At 41.0% G+C, this 15,398-nt stretch overlaps 1 protein-coding gene across 4 annotated transcripts in view; it reads left to right on the top strand.

Moving 5' to 3' along the window:
- The window catches only part of LOC125454647 (kinesin-like protein KIF13B), a 180,741-nt gene that overhangs the window by 24,451 nt on the left and 140,892 nt on the right, over window positions 1-15,398 (top strand). For all 4 annotated transcript variants that reach the window (XM_048535631.2, XM_048535630.2, XM_048535633.2 and 1 more), the window contains exon 2: window positions 4,535-4,628. In XM_048535631.2, the coding sequence (XP_048391588.1) occupies window positions 4,535-4,628 (94 nt within the window). The remainder of the gene's footprint in view (window positions 1-4,534; window positions 4,629-15,398) is intronic.

Raw genomic sequence — 15,398 nt, 5'->3', positions numbered from 1 at the left:
CAGTTCATACTGTCTCTGAATTTATACTTCCTGTGTTTTAAAATGCTCAAATAATTTGGATACGTTATGCAAAAGCCACTGGCTGTTAACGTTTAAATCTTTTAAAATTAGTTATTAATTATAATAAATAGTAGATTGTAAATTTCTACAACATTGTATTAGTATAAAGACATGTCACAGATTGGTAGGATGTGGTTTTGTGACAGGATTTCCTGAATTGAATGTTTGCAATGTTGATATATGTCGAAGAGGGTAAAAGAAAATGCAAACCAGCTACTCACCCACAGGGAAGGGAAGTTAGAATGGTAGTTTCTGCACATGAATTCGTAGAATGTAGTACTGACTGAAGCCTGACAATATTATTTTTAAGTGTCTTTCAGCTAGTGTATAGTCTACAGTGAGACAGTTGCAACTATCAGTGAATTAAGATTTAGCCACCTCTTCTCAAAGGCCAGTGGGCATCTGTGATAGCATGATGAACATGTTTGACTGGTTCTTTTAACTTTGCTTCCTTTTCATTTGGTATTATTTTTTCATGGGATCTGAGCATTTCTAAGGCCAACATGTCTTGCGTATCTCTAATTTCCTTGAGTGGGTGGTAGTGAGCCAACTTTTCTGAACTTATGCAGTTCAGCTGGTGAGAATAGATCTACAATGAAAGAAGTTCCAGGATTTTGACCCAGTCACGGTAAAGGAATGGCTATATAATTTCCAGACAGAACAGGAAACTTAGACAGTTGACACTTACTTCCCTCATCCTAAATCATTAAGGAAATAAATCAGTACTAGTAGGGAAATTGTGTTGGGGAAATTGATGACATTCAAGGCTGATAAATCCCCAAGGCTTGATAACCTACGTCCAGGGGTATTTCAGAAAGTGTCCCTAGAAATAGTGGATACATTGGTCATCTTGCAAGATTAAACAGATTCTGGAGCAGTTCTATGTATTGGAGGATAGGTTATGTGATCCCATTGTGTTTTCTTTAAAAAGAAGGTACAGAAAAAATGGGGAATTTTTCACTTGTGAGCCTGGTATTAATAGGGACAATGCTAGACTTTTACAAAAGGAAATCATGCTTGCATCTATGGGAATTTTTTGAGGTTATCATTAGTAGAGTTGATAAAGGAAACCAGTAGATGTGGTTTACTTGAACTTTCAGAGGCTCTTCATATGGTCCCACATAAGAGATTAGTTGAAAAAATTAAAGTGCTTGGCTAGGGGCTTGGTTAGATCTGGTGTACAAGTCTTCAGCTGCCTGTGCTTCTTCGCATGCAAGTAATCCTGTGTTGTAGCTCAGGTTGATACTTTTTTTGGGAAAAGATATTCTTCGTGCTGGAATGCCTTCCAGTCCTGTTGAACCAGGTTTGATCCACTGGCCCAGTGTTGATGGCAGAGCGGCAGATATGCAGATTGTGGTTAAATGTAATTCAGCAGCTCTTGTGGCCGTTGGATGCCCAGTCTTGAAATTCAAACCAATCAATCAATTCATCTCATCAGCACAATGGTATTGCCACACAACATGACGAAAGTATACTCACTGAGATCCGGGGCTTCACCTCACAAGGACTGTGTGGTGATCACTCCTTCTGACACTGTCATGTCAAGATCAATCTGCTCCAGGGAGAGTAGTTGTTTGGTTCCCTGCCACAGCCCCAGTGTTGCAGCTAAGCTCTTTAGAACTTGAACACGTTGGCCAGTAATGATGTTACTGAGTGACTATTGCTGCTGGACATTGAAATCTCCCACCCTGAGTCTTTTGGTGAGCCCTCCAATTGGTGTTCAACATGAAAGAATGCTGATTCATAACTCAGTGGTACAGCAGGTGTTAATCAGCAGGTGTTTTCCTTGTCCATATTGGACCAGATGCTATGAGGCTTCATGGAGCCTGGAATCAATGTTGAAGACTGAATGCACCTCCTTGACTGTGCACCACTGTGCCTATATCTGTGGCAGTGATGTCTGGCACATGGTCATACTGATGGAACTGTAGTTTACAAATAATGTCAGACTAACACTTGATTAAACGATCTGTTCCAATTTTGGACACTAGCAATAAGGTGTTAGGAAGATGGTTTCACAGTGCTGTTTTTATTTCCTGTACCTTGGTTGATACCAGATGGTCTTTCTAGATATTAGACTTTATAGATGTGACTAAGTGATTCCTAGACCATTTCAGAGATAACATAGAACATAGAACATAGAAAAGTACAGCACAGTACAGGCCCTTCGGCCCACGATGTTGTGCCGTGGAATATTCCTAATCCAAAAATAAATTAACCTAACCTACATTCCCCTCAATTCACTGCTGTCCATGTGCATGTCCAGCAGTCGCTTAAACGTCACTAATGACTCCACTTCCACGACTACCACTGGTAAACTATTCCATGCGCTCACAACTCTCTGGGTGAAGAACCTCCCTCTGACATCTCCTCTATACCTTCCTCCTAACACCTTAAAACTATGACCCCTCATGGCAGTCAATCCTGCCCTGGGGGAAAGTCTCTGGCTATATAACATAGAAATAATGTTAGTAGTTTTATGTGGTTGTGGTTATGCAAAGCTTTAGCTATCCTATCAAGCTAATAGAAATAGGATTATGAAAAGGTATCACATGCTCAGTTGAACATCAGTTGAACTCCATGCTCACTGTACTCCTATCGGCCCTTAATTCCCCAAATCACAAATTCCTAAACTTGCTCTTGGTCAGCCTCTTACACGTGCCATCTCCAGTGGCTTTGCTAGTCCCATTGCGTTAAGTACAGATAAAGCCATTTAAAGTTTTTGAGAAGATATGTAGCTCAAGTTGTGGCTGAGGTTGTACATCTGCACACTAAACTGAAGTGTTTGATTGCCAAGGCTTTGTCATCCTCCTGGGATATATTGTCAGCGAGCCTCCGGCGAATCGCCGATGCTCTGTCCCACCTGCCATCCACATATCTAGTTTGCTGGTGTGGTTAGCACCACTCCCGGCTCTGCCCCCCAGCGATCCGCACACCAGGTCCAGCTCAGCGTGACTGCCGACAGAGCCCCGGCCGGAACGCCAGGCCCCCAGGAATTCCCCGGCACGTCTCCGGCCCGCGCTATTAAGGATGCGTTGTCCCAGTTGAATTTGTGTCTTTCCGTGCCCGCGTGCACTGAGACGAGCGAGAAACGACCGCGCCCCCCGATGACCAGTCCGCTCTCATGCATCCGCACTGACAGTTCTTCTACCTGATTGGCCCGTGCAATGGCTCTCACAGTCCCTGCATGGCACCTTGCAATTATATCAGTCCCATTGGTTGGTGGTATGGGATCCAGTAGCTGTTACAGAGTGATTACAAGGTGTAGAGCTGGATGAACACAGCAGCCCAAGCAGCATCCGAGGAGCAGGAAGGCCGACGTCCAAGTCAAAATTTTTGTGGATGTGGACTCACATGTAGACCAGACCAAGTAAGGATGGCAGATTTCCCTTCCTTAAAAGACATTCATGAACCAGAAGGGTTTTAGTGATATTGGCAATGGTTTCATTGTCACCATTAAACCAGTTTTAATTTCAGATTTATTCATTTTAAACTTTATCATCTGCTGTGGTGAGCTTTCAACCCATGTACCCAGATCATTAATTGGGATCACTAGATTGACTTCATTGACAATGTTACTAAGCAGTGGTCTCCTCACATTTGAGGTTCTTCAATTCTGGCCTTGTGCACAGTCCTGATTTTAAATCACTCCGGCGTAGTGGCGGTTCCTTCAGCTGACAAAGCCCTGAACTTTGAAAATCCCTTGCTGTACGTCCCACCCTCTATATTTTTTTCCTTTTAAATCCATCTCTTTGGCCATCTAGCTTAATATCTCCTTATGTGATTTGGCGTCACATCTTGTTTTATAATATCCTTGTGAAGAACCTTTGGATATTTGATTATACTGAAACATAAACTCATGAAAACAGGTTGAGTTTTGGTCGCGGTATTGATGTTGGAGGGAGTGAGTGCTTGAAGAGGTGCATGGAAACTAACTTGGTGATGTATGTGAGTTGCTAAATGTAGCCTTTTTTTTTGTAGTAGCTACAGTTCATGGAGGAACTGCCCAAACATGCTTCACATTCAGTAAGGAAGCGAAGAGATGTCAAGGAGCTTAGATAACTTGGCAAAGATTGTTGACAGCCAAAGGTGTGGTAGTAAAAAGAATTGTTGAGATTTCTGAAATCGAGGGAGGTGCAGACAACTTGGCAGCAAGTTGCAATGAGTACGAACAGTGTGGATGAATAATAAGCAATCAATAAGACAGCAGGTGAACCAAAAGGGTCGGGATGTGTAAGCAGAATGCATGGTTGGAAGAAATCATTAAGGGATGATAAATAAGGTCATGAGAATAATTTTTAAATCTAACTTATGAAAATACTTCAGAAAATATTTACTTTTACAGGTATATAAATTGTCTAGCTGCTTTATGATGTCTTCTGATATATGTTATAAAATATGCTATGAAGATGTGTCAGTCTTATTTTTCCTGCCACAATTTATTTTAATAAATTATGTCTCACTTTGTTTTTAGAAATTGATTTGAACACAAAATGCATTATAGATGTTGAAGGAAATCAGACCATTCTAAGTCCAGCTAATGCCAATCTTGGTAAAGGAGATGCGAGGTAAGCTGTTTGCCATAAACTGGACTTCTTGTGCTCCATTCAAAGTTTTGCTAGTGTTTCTTTTTCCATGTATTGTATCTTTGAAGAGAGGCTACTGATCACTATATTGCAAAATTTAAGCAGTACATGAAAATTTTGTTCTAGAGTTAATCGGTAACTAACTTGATTTTTAGTAATGAACTGTTGATCGAAATCTGAACTTTCAGAATAGAGTATTTGTTTCTTTTGTGTGCAAGTTACTCTGGTGCTATAGAGTGCAGCGACTGCTATCTACAGGAAATAAACATGCTGCATTTTATTTCAAGCTTGAATTAATTCAGATGTCTAAATACTCTTGCCGTTTTTTCTAAGCTTCAAAAGTTGAGAAATTGTTAGGATTTGCTAAGCAACACTGTTTTAAAGCACTTTATTTCCCTCTGCTTTAGACCATAGAGCGAGAAAACTAAAAGCAATCTTTTGTAATATAATAACAGATAAACTATAGTGAGTTTTGAAATTACAATCTTGCTTCTGGCTAGAATTGTGAATGGTACATCTTTTAATTCATGTGATGTGAATCCCTTTGAGACTGCCCTTGCCATTGATTCCTATAATTGATTATTCTGTGCAATACTGGACAAGGAATACTCTTGTGTGAAAATTACCCTGCATTAAGGCAGGAAGTGCATTGACAGTTGGTGTCAGCAGATGCTACCATTACAAGAAACTGAGTGAATGCAAAATAAAAGCCTATGTGAAATTATACCCAATCTGAGAGTAATTATCTTACAAAATACTAGCCTAATTGCAGGGAACAATTTAAAAGGTTTTGTGTTTATTGATGATTTTTGGAATACTGTGATTAGGTCTATGATTACTTCAAAGTATTTGCAATTGTTAATTGTACTCTTAAACTGAAATATTTGTTGCTGTTCATTCACCTGCTTGCGTGCTTCAGCTTGATCATATACACCAGGTGGTTGTTAGGTGCTACACGGCACGTAAACTAATTTTGTTTTGTACATTTTTGTTTTCTTCTAACTCTACAAAATAAGCAACCGGTTCTGAAGAAGTGTCCTACCAGACTTTTAAAAAAAAATTTAAGTCTGTTTCTCACTCCACAGATGCTGCCAGACCTGCTGAGTTTCTCTAGCATCCTATGTGTTTGTTTCAGATTTCCAGCATCTGCAGAATTTTGCTGTTAGAAAAGCATGGCACCTTTATGCACCTACCTTCCCTGGCTGAGGAAAGGAGGTAGAATTCCGCTCCTAAATGCGCACACCTTTTGTAAGTAGTAATGATGATGAGTGTGCTGATTTCCCTTCCCAAGGAGAAGCACTGGAGTGTGTCTGAGCCTGAGAAGCAGCTGTGTGAAGCATCTTAACGCACGCATTTTTGAGCATTTTGTGGTGTGGGTCACTGAAGTTCTGATGAGCTGTGCCACCATTGTGTCCTAAATCATATTCCAGTGAAAGGTTAGAGCAAATATAAAAGCATTGGTGAAGACATAAAATAACGAAGGCTGTTAAGGCTCCAGTTAGTAAATTAGCACAAATATTTAAATAAAACACAATGACTTGTTGAGTGGACTGAGAGCTGGGCTTGTCATTTGGGATTTTACACCTCCAGGCTGCCTTGACTGCCATGTACTATGTGTACAGTCTTGTTTTTCTGCAAAACTGATTTCCACAAATGGCTTTTCCAGTTGCATAATGTTTAGTTGTCATCAAAATAGTGCAACAGTAGTCAAGGTCCTGTACAATAATGTTTTTGTAGAGTGTATGTAGCCTTGGCTTTCAGAGCAGTCTCCTGATCTGAAGGAGTTGAACAGAATGCAAATCAGACATCTCACTGGTACGTGTGTTTTAATAATCGGTGTTTCTTTCAGTTTGGTTGGTGCTATGTACAAGTTGGGAAATCAAAACAAAAATTGATGAATGTAGGTGTAATTCATAATGTCAGTAATTATATTGTTTTTATACTCCTATTAATTATAGTCAATCATTATTTTTAATTGAAGAAAAATGAAAAAATCTTGAAGTTTTGAATACCGTACCAATTTCACATTAAAGCTTAATTCTTGGAAGACTGCTCAAACTGTGTTGGTTTCTGGTATTTATTCTGTCCTGTCAAAACTAATTTTGATCCCTCCCTTATCGATGGGGCCAGTTGTATGAGGTGAGGTTTTCTCTTACCATTTTTATTTCTTCTAGATACTTCTCTTAACCTTATTTTTCCCTCTTCCATGCTCACCATACCTCATGTCCAACCAACTTGCTAAAGACTACATTGAGGGCAGATCCCTAGAAGCCTCCAAGATTTACAATAATTTGAGTCGTTAGATAATACAATACTTTGCATGAATGAACCCATTCCGTGTGTTTAGAATTTAGTTCCAGCATGCCCTTTGGAGTTAAAAATGCTCTCCATGTTTGGGATAAACTTCAACAACGTATTTAGATCCTTGATGTGAAACAAAATGTATGGTACACAGATGACTGAGTGAGCTGTTATATTTGTCTGACCTTTGGATAAGGATCACATTAAAAGTTCAACATTTAGAATTTTTATTGAATTCCTTGACAACAGAATGCATTTGAAGTTTATAAATGTAGAATGTTTCTTCTGTTTTTGCCCTCTCATCAACCAACTTGGCTACAAATATATTTCTGTCTGGCTATGGCAGTGAATCAAAAGGTACCATTACTAATTGCCAACAAGTGCTTTGTGGCTTGTGTAGCAGATACTCAAGCACGTCAAATGAAATATTTTAGTAACAATGGTATCTGACATTCGGATTGAAGGGCGATGCTGTCCTTAAAAGCTTTATTCCCTTGTTTTAAGAATAAATACGTGTGGCTGCTACCCTGCTGACAGCGCATAATGCCACACTGCAACCATACTGTCAATACTTTAAAAATGGTGTTTGGAAAATTAAAATTCAAAATTCAGAATGAGTATTGAGCTTTAATGCTGGCTCACAGAAGTAATAATTTTTACATGAAGGAAAATATGATTTTTCCTTTTTAGGATTTGCTTATGGCATTCCAATTTGTTTGCTGAGAATTGTGTATTGACAGAATTGATTAGAATATGTAAATGTTTCAAGTTAATTGTATACAGGACACGAGCACACGTACAGAAATTGCCCAAATACAATTTGGGGCCTAATGTTAAGAACCACTTTACACAAATTCTCTGACTGGCCTTCTTGATAGTGTAATAGATGCAGAAACTTGAATCAATCCATAGGAAGTGACATATTGTAATAGATGATTGCAAACTACATCTGTTAAGTTGCAGCTTTTTTGAAATGTTCTTCTTAAGCTCAATGGATGTCTTCTACTTGATGCTGTAATAATTCAGTTTTGGATTGGCTGAAGGCTTTTATAGACTGCACATTTTATGTCCCTGCAGGCAATCTTACGATGAAAAGTTTCGCTTGCCTTTGGGCAGATTTTTTGATGCATATGTATTTGGGTTTCAGTTTTGTTAAACTCTGCGGAATGGTTTGATTAAAATTCCTGTTAGGTTTTTTTCTTCAACCGTAGATCTGTAATTTTTCAAAGTTTCCGAATGTGGCCAGCTTCTGCATAGATTCTTTTGACTGGTATAAAACCAGCCGTGGTCTTAAGCCAGTCCTAATTAATGCCTTCATTGTCTGCTGTCACAGAACTTGATGGCTGTGAATGCATTTAGTGCTTTCTGAAGGCATATTTAAATTCTGATGACAGGAAATTGGAACATCTTAGTCGCCTTTTTAAAAGAAACCTTTTACAAGGTAACTTAGTATTTTGAATGTTTCAATTTTATGGAAAAGAAGGTTAGCAAGTATTAATGTCATCGAGCCCAGAATTCTTGTTCGTTGTGTCAGTGGAGCTGCAATAACGTTCCTCGCATGGAGTGCCAGGAGTGAAATGGCTCAGCTTCGCACATCCAATGCTGTTTGTGACCATTGCAGGAAGATTTACCTGTACATCAGAATCTGCCGTCATGCCAAAAAAACAGAATACTACAAATGCTAGAAATCTGAAGTGAAATCAGAACTTGTTTTCAAAACAATTGCTAGGTCAGGCAGGAGAGACTCAGCAGATCTGACAGCAGCTAGACTGAAAGAGAGTTCGTGCTTCTTCACAAAATGGCCCTTCACGAAGAAGCATTCAGCATTCACACTTTGTTTTATTACCAGGTCAGATGGCATCTGTTTAGGGAGAAAAATCGAGGTAATGTTAGGTCTGACGGAAGGCCTTAGCATCTTTTTTCAGTGTCTTCTCTTTTTGTTTCTTCTGTAGTACTCTGTTGAATAGTATGATGGCACATGCTCACTGAAGAATGATGGCTTAGGTAATGGATTTTCATGTAAGGCTTCTGTTTCGACTTGGCATTGATTCTGGCTTCAATTCTTGACCATGCTGACTAAACTATACAAACGGAGTCTTGGTACTTCCCCTGAAAACAGTATCCTTTGCATTGGTTTAATGTTCATACGCACTCTCCAAAATACTGCATAGCCCATGCAATAGAGGCTCAAATCTATGTTGCATTTTTTTTATTTTGCAAATATTTTCCAAGTTATCGTTCACATAGTCACTCCTGTTGATGTGGAAGTAGTGATTTGAGAAGTCATTGTACGTGCTTTTGTCTGAGACTTGGCAAAATACTGTTAGCTAATTATCTACTTAAATTGTACTCAAGTGTTAGTGTACTTTTTAAAAAATTCATTTGTACTGTTATTGCCCATTGCTTATTCCCCTTGAACTGAGAGGCTTGTTAAACCATTTCAGAGGGCACTGAAGAGCCAACTGCCTTTTGTGGGTCTAGAGTAACGTGTGGGCCAGAGCTGATAAAGATGACAGATTTTCACTCCTAAAAGACAAAAATGAACCAGGGATAACGGGAACTGCAGATGCTGGAGAATCCGAGATAACAAAGTGTGGAGCTGGACGAACACAGCAGGCTAAGCAGCATCTTAGGAGCACAAAAGCTGATGCTACGGGCCTAGACTCTTCTTCAGAAAGTGGGGATGAGGAGAGGGTTCTGAAATAAATAGGGATAGAGGGGGAGGCAGATCGAAGATGGTTAGAGAAGAAGACAGGTGGAGAGGCGACAGACAAGTTAAAGGGGCGGGGATGGAGCCTGTAGAGGTGAGTGTAGGTAGGGAGGGGATATGTCAGTCTGGGGAGGATGGACAGGTCAAGGGGGCAGGATGAGGTTGGTAGGTAGGAAATGGAGGTGTGGCTTGAGGTGGGAGGCAGGGATAGGTGAGAGGAAGAACAGGTTAGGGAGGCGGGGACGAGCTGGGCTCGTTTTGGGATGCAGTGGGGGGAGGGGAGATTTTTGAAACTTGTGAAATCCACATTGATACCATTGGGCTGCAGGGTTTCTGAGCAGAATATGAGTTGCTGTTCCTGCAACCTTCGGGTGGGAGGCTCAGGATGGACATGTTGTCTAAGGAATGCAATGGGGAGTTGAAATGGTGAACCAGGCGTGTTTTTACTATAATCAATGGCCAATACTTGATTGCAGTTACACTAGCTTTTAATTATAGGTATTTTAATTTAATTGAAATTCATCATTGCGCCATCCCCACAAGAGCATTAGACTGGGGTTCTGGATTAGTACTCTAGTGACATTACCACTACATCACTGTCTCCCTCTACTACTTCATGTATCTGTGTTAACTAGTTGTCAACTCTGCTAACCATACCATGAACCTATTTCATCATCACTTATTTCAATTTATTATAATCATTTAACTTGATGTATTTTTGAACCAGATTTTGTATAAGTGGGAAATCCCTGGTTTCAGCATAAATTTCTTCTGACTCATAACCTACCAGTTGTAACAAAGCATAATTATCTCTGTGTTACGCCAGTTTATGGTACCAGTGGACAAGTCAGATCCGAGAAGGAAGTCCGACTTGACAAGTATTTTTTTGTTTTAGGTAATATCTTTCACTGTAATTCAGTAATTCACTGAAACATAGTCATGTGAAACTGTAGTGTTTCTTTAACAACAGAATAAAAATTCTTTATGCTAAAGAAATAAATAAAACCCAAGCTATATAAATATGGAGCACCCTAATTAAAATACGCAGTAGAACATGGTTTCTGCTTGTTTCTTAATAACTGTCCCTTAGAGATTCAAATCCAGAGAAAGTTCTCTCATCTGTCAATTCCTTGGGATTCTACTTAACACTGACTTTTGACTGTTTTTGTCATGAACTGTGGAGATGATTTGATGTTTTTTCAATAGGCCAATGTGGACTCTTCCACAATACTCGGAGACTAAGTTTTCTCGTTTCTAAAAACCTGCAGATTTCTAGTCAAATGGATCCGGCTTGAAAATTGCATTAACTGATCTCTTCAACTGAGATAACTTATTCTCTGAATTGCTCTGAAAAGCACCGATGTAGGAGATAGACTGTTCTTGCTTTTGACCTCGGTCAGGTCTCCTCCAAACTGCTTTAAAATCTTTTAGCTTTAAAGATATTGATTTAATCAATTCTTTATTATCCTGAACTGACATGAAGCCTTCCATGTTTATCCTGCCAGTTATAAACCCCTCAGTATAAACATCTTGTTCCATTTGCATTCCAGGTGTTTACAGTCACCTGCTCTTGAATACATATTGGATTAGGTTACTGTCCTCGAAGAACTCTGACTTTGATTTTGTTTCTAAAAAAAACTTCACAAAGGTATCGAACACCCATATGCCAGTTTTGAAATCCTGGCTCTAAAAATTGTATATATAAAAAGCAACCTCTCTGTTCATTGGGAGGGAGGATTTGTTATTGCAGGGATGAGTTGCGAGAAATGCAAGAGATACAGTCGAGGGCGTTCTCAACCCCTGTGGGAGGAAAGTTGCGGTCCTTGAAAAACGAGGACGTCTGAGAAGCCTGGGAGTGGAATGCCTCATCCTGGAAGCAGATGTGGCGGAGGCGAAGGAATTGGGAATAGGGGATGGAATTTTTGCAGGAAGGTGCGTGGGAGGAGGTGTATTCTAGGTAGCTGTGGGAGTTGGGAGGCTTCAAATGGGTATTGGTTTCTATGTGGTTGTCTGAGATGGAGATAGAGGGGTCCAGGAAGGTGAGGGATGTGTTGGAGATGGTTCAGGTAAACTTTTCTGATGAAAGGTCTGGGCCCGAAATGTCAGCTTTTGTGCTTGGCCTCCTGTGTTCACCCACACACTTTATCTCTCTGTTCATTGCGCTTTTCCTTAATTTTTCCATCCATGCCCCTGTTTGCTTTAATATCTGTGCCCTTGCATTTGTAGCTTGACAAATGTTTTTGAAAATGTGTGCCACAACATCAACTGTATTCTGATACGCTGGATTTTTCTAACTAAATTAGTCAATTGTTACCCTCTTTTTTAAAAAACATTTACTGTTGACTGATCCTTAGCAGCTGATAGTTTATCCCTGCAGATGGTGAAACTAGCAATCCAATTTTGCCATTAGCTCAAGTTTGCATTACAGTGAAGTCCAGTATTAATCTAGATTTATTTGTGTACTGTTATGGACCGGCCCAGACCAGACCCTTCAAAATATATTAAGGTAGCCTCGACCCTAACTTTTCCTTCCTTTTAAAGGTAAACGTCAGGTGCTTTGTTCCAGAGGCAATTCGATTGGTCAAACTATTTGATGTTAAGAAAAACACAATTTGTTCATACACTAAAGTTAAAATGCAACAAAAGAAAGAAGAACTTGGAATGACAACTCTCTTGGCAAACTTAACAGTATAATAGATTTCGTAACTATTACTATTTAACTGTTCGAACATAGTAACATTTCATAAACATAACCTTGGCAAAAGGCAAATTCCAAAAATAGATTTTGTCTCTCATGCAATCCAGCAGCTGAGGAAGAGGACCCCCAGCTTTTGGCTGGTAATCGAGAGAGGGAACAAGAGCTTCACCTTCAAGCAACTACTGTTGGATTAGATTAGATAAGATTCCCGACAGTGTGGTAACAGGCCCTTCGGCCCAACAAGTCCACACAGCCCTTTTGAAGCACCCCACCCAGACCCATTCCCATCACCCTACAACCCACTCACCTCTGAACACTATGGGCAATTTAGCATGGCTGATCCACCTAGCCTGCACATCTTTGGAATGTGGGAGGAAAGTTGAAAACTTAAAAAACTAAAATTCCTGGTCCTGTGAGTGGCAGCTTGACAACACCCATGCAGGCTGTTTTTATTGTTCCAGCTTTTCTAAAAAAAACGCAAGGCTTCACATGTTGTTTATCTTCTTGTAAACTGTTTGACACCTGTCTCCCAACCTCGCTGAGTAAAAGAAACCAGGACAAAACTCCTCTTTCAATTCCTCCCACTCCCTGCAGACAAAGGGGGTGGCTGTGGATACCTGCATGGGCCCAAGCTATGCCTGTCTCTTCATAGGTTACATGGAACAATCCCTCTTCCGTACCTACACTGCCCCTAAACCCCACCTCTTCCTCTGTTACATTGATGACTGTATTGGCGCCGCCTCATGCTCCCATGAGGAGCTGGAACAGTTCATCCACTTCACCAACACCTTCCACCCCCAACCTTCAGTTCACCTGGACCATCTCCAACACCCCTCTCTTCTTCCTGGACCCCTCTGTCTCCATCTCTGGCAACCACCGAGAATCCGATATTCATTTCAAGCCCACCGACTCCCACAGCTACCTAGAATACACCTCCTCCCACCACCTTCCTGCAAAAATCCCATCCCCTATTCCCAATTCCTTCGCTGCATCTGCTCCCAGGATGAACCATTCCACTCCCAGACATCTCAGATGTCCTCGTTTTCCAAGGACTGCAACTCCTCCACCCCCGCAGTGGTCGACAACATCCTTCACCATGTCTCCTGCATTTCCCACAACTCATCCCTCACACCCCCTCTCCGCAATAACAACCAAAACAGAATTACTCTCATCCTTATGTACCACCCCACCAACCTCCAGATCCAACGCATCATCCTTCAACACTTCCGCCGTCTGCAATTCGACCCCACCACCAAAGACATTTTTCCCTCCCCACCCTTATCTGCTTTCCGGAGGGACCACTCTCTCTGGGACTCGCTTGTCTGCTCCACACTCCCCTCCAGCCCCACCTCACCAGTCACTTTTCCCTGCAACTGCAGCAAGTGCTACACCTGCCCCCACACCACCCCCCTCACCCCCATCCCAGGCCCCAAGAAGACTTTCCACATTTTACAGATTTTTACCTGCACGTCTGCTACCGTGGTATACTGCATCTGCTGTTCCCGTTGTGGCCCCCTCTACATCGGGGAAAGCAAGCAGAGGCTTGGGGACCGCTTTGCAGAATATCTACGCTCGGTTCGCAATAAACAACTGCACCTCCCAGTTGCGAACCATTGCAATTCCCCCTCCCATTCCTCAGATGACATGTCCGCCCTGTGCCTCCTGCAGTGCCACAACGATGCCACCCAAAGGTTGCAGGAACAGCAACTCATATTCCACTTGGGAACCCTGCAGCCCAATAGTATCAATGTGGACTTCACCAGCTTCAAAATCTCCCCTCCCCCAACCACATCCCAAAACCAGCCCAGCTTGTCCCTGCATCCCTAACTTGCCCTTCCTCCCACCTATACCCTCCTCCCACCCCCATCTCCTATCTACTAACCTCATCCCGCCCTCCCTGGACTGACCTACCACCTCCTTGTCTCCCTACGTGCACTCCACTTTACTGGCTCCATCCCTGTCTCTTTGACCTGTCTGTCTCCTGTCCACCTATTTTCTCCTCTATCCACTTACCCGCCTCTCCCTATTTATTTCAGAACTCCCTTCCCCTCCCCTATTTCTGAAGAAGGGTCTAGGCCCAAAACATCAGCTTTCCTGCCCCTCTGCTGCTTGGCCTGTTGTGTTCGTCCAGCTTTACACCTTGTTATCTCAGGACAAAATGTGCCTCTTCAAACCACAGCATTGTCACAGTACTACTTCACCAGCTCTGCTCAATTGCCTGCTGCCCATTTCAAATTTAAGAACAAGACCGTGGTTATGCACTACTGGTGATCTATGTGCAGTATTTGATTATTTCCAACTTTTGTTGTCCAATAACTTTGAGGAAAAATGTCAATACAATGTTGTGATAAAGCAGCTGTAGATATACAAATAATGCTGTATACAGCAAAGCTATTGTTTGTCATTCATTGACTGCTGACTTCACTTTACAATCTGCTGATAAAAACCAGCAAGTAATCTGTCTGGCACTTGGAACTTCTAGAAACTCCTCAAAGCTTACCTTCAGTTGAATCAATACATCATTCATATACTATTTTATTCCATATATCAGAATAGTAGGCTATCGAGTTTCTTTAAAAGCATCTCTTGCTAATTGGCCAAGAATGGCCATAACTTGTTCCCCATCCCATCACTACTTGTGTTGACTTACTTGAATACACAAATAGAGAAAATAGATGAAACAAAAAGCAGGGGGGGATAAAAAACTGAGTGAATTTTTTAGTGAAGCATATTACTTAAAAGCCAGTGCATGTTAGTATTTTGGAGAACCTGACCAGATAGAAAAACAACATCTTAAAGGGCCTGCAAAAATTAATTCTGGAGTAGCTGGGTTCGAAGAATTCTTTTGTGTAGTATGGGGCATAATTTCGTTTGGATTTGGCTGACGGGAGTGGTTAAGACTGAAGTGAGTCTTTTAAAAGAGCACTGTTTGAAGACTTTAAATCTCATTATCTGAAAATCTACAGTACAAATTTTGAAATAATTGTTCCATCATGTCAAAATGAGATGCTGATGAATTTGGACAGAACTTGCTTGAATCTAA

This window comes from Stegostoma tigrinum, chromosome 9 (assembly GCF_030684315.1).
Source record: "Stegostoma tigrinum isolate sSteTig4 chromosome 9, sSteTig4.hap1, whole genome shotgun sequence".
NCBI lineage: Eukaryota > Metazoa > Chordata > Chondrichthyes > Orectolobiformes > Stegostomatidae > Stegostoma > Stegostoma tigrinum.
This window is presented reverse-complemented; position numbering and strand designations above follow the sequence as displayed.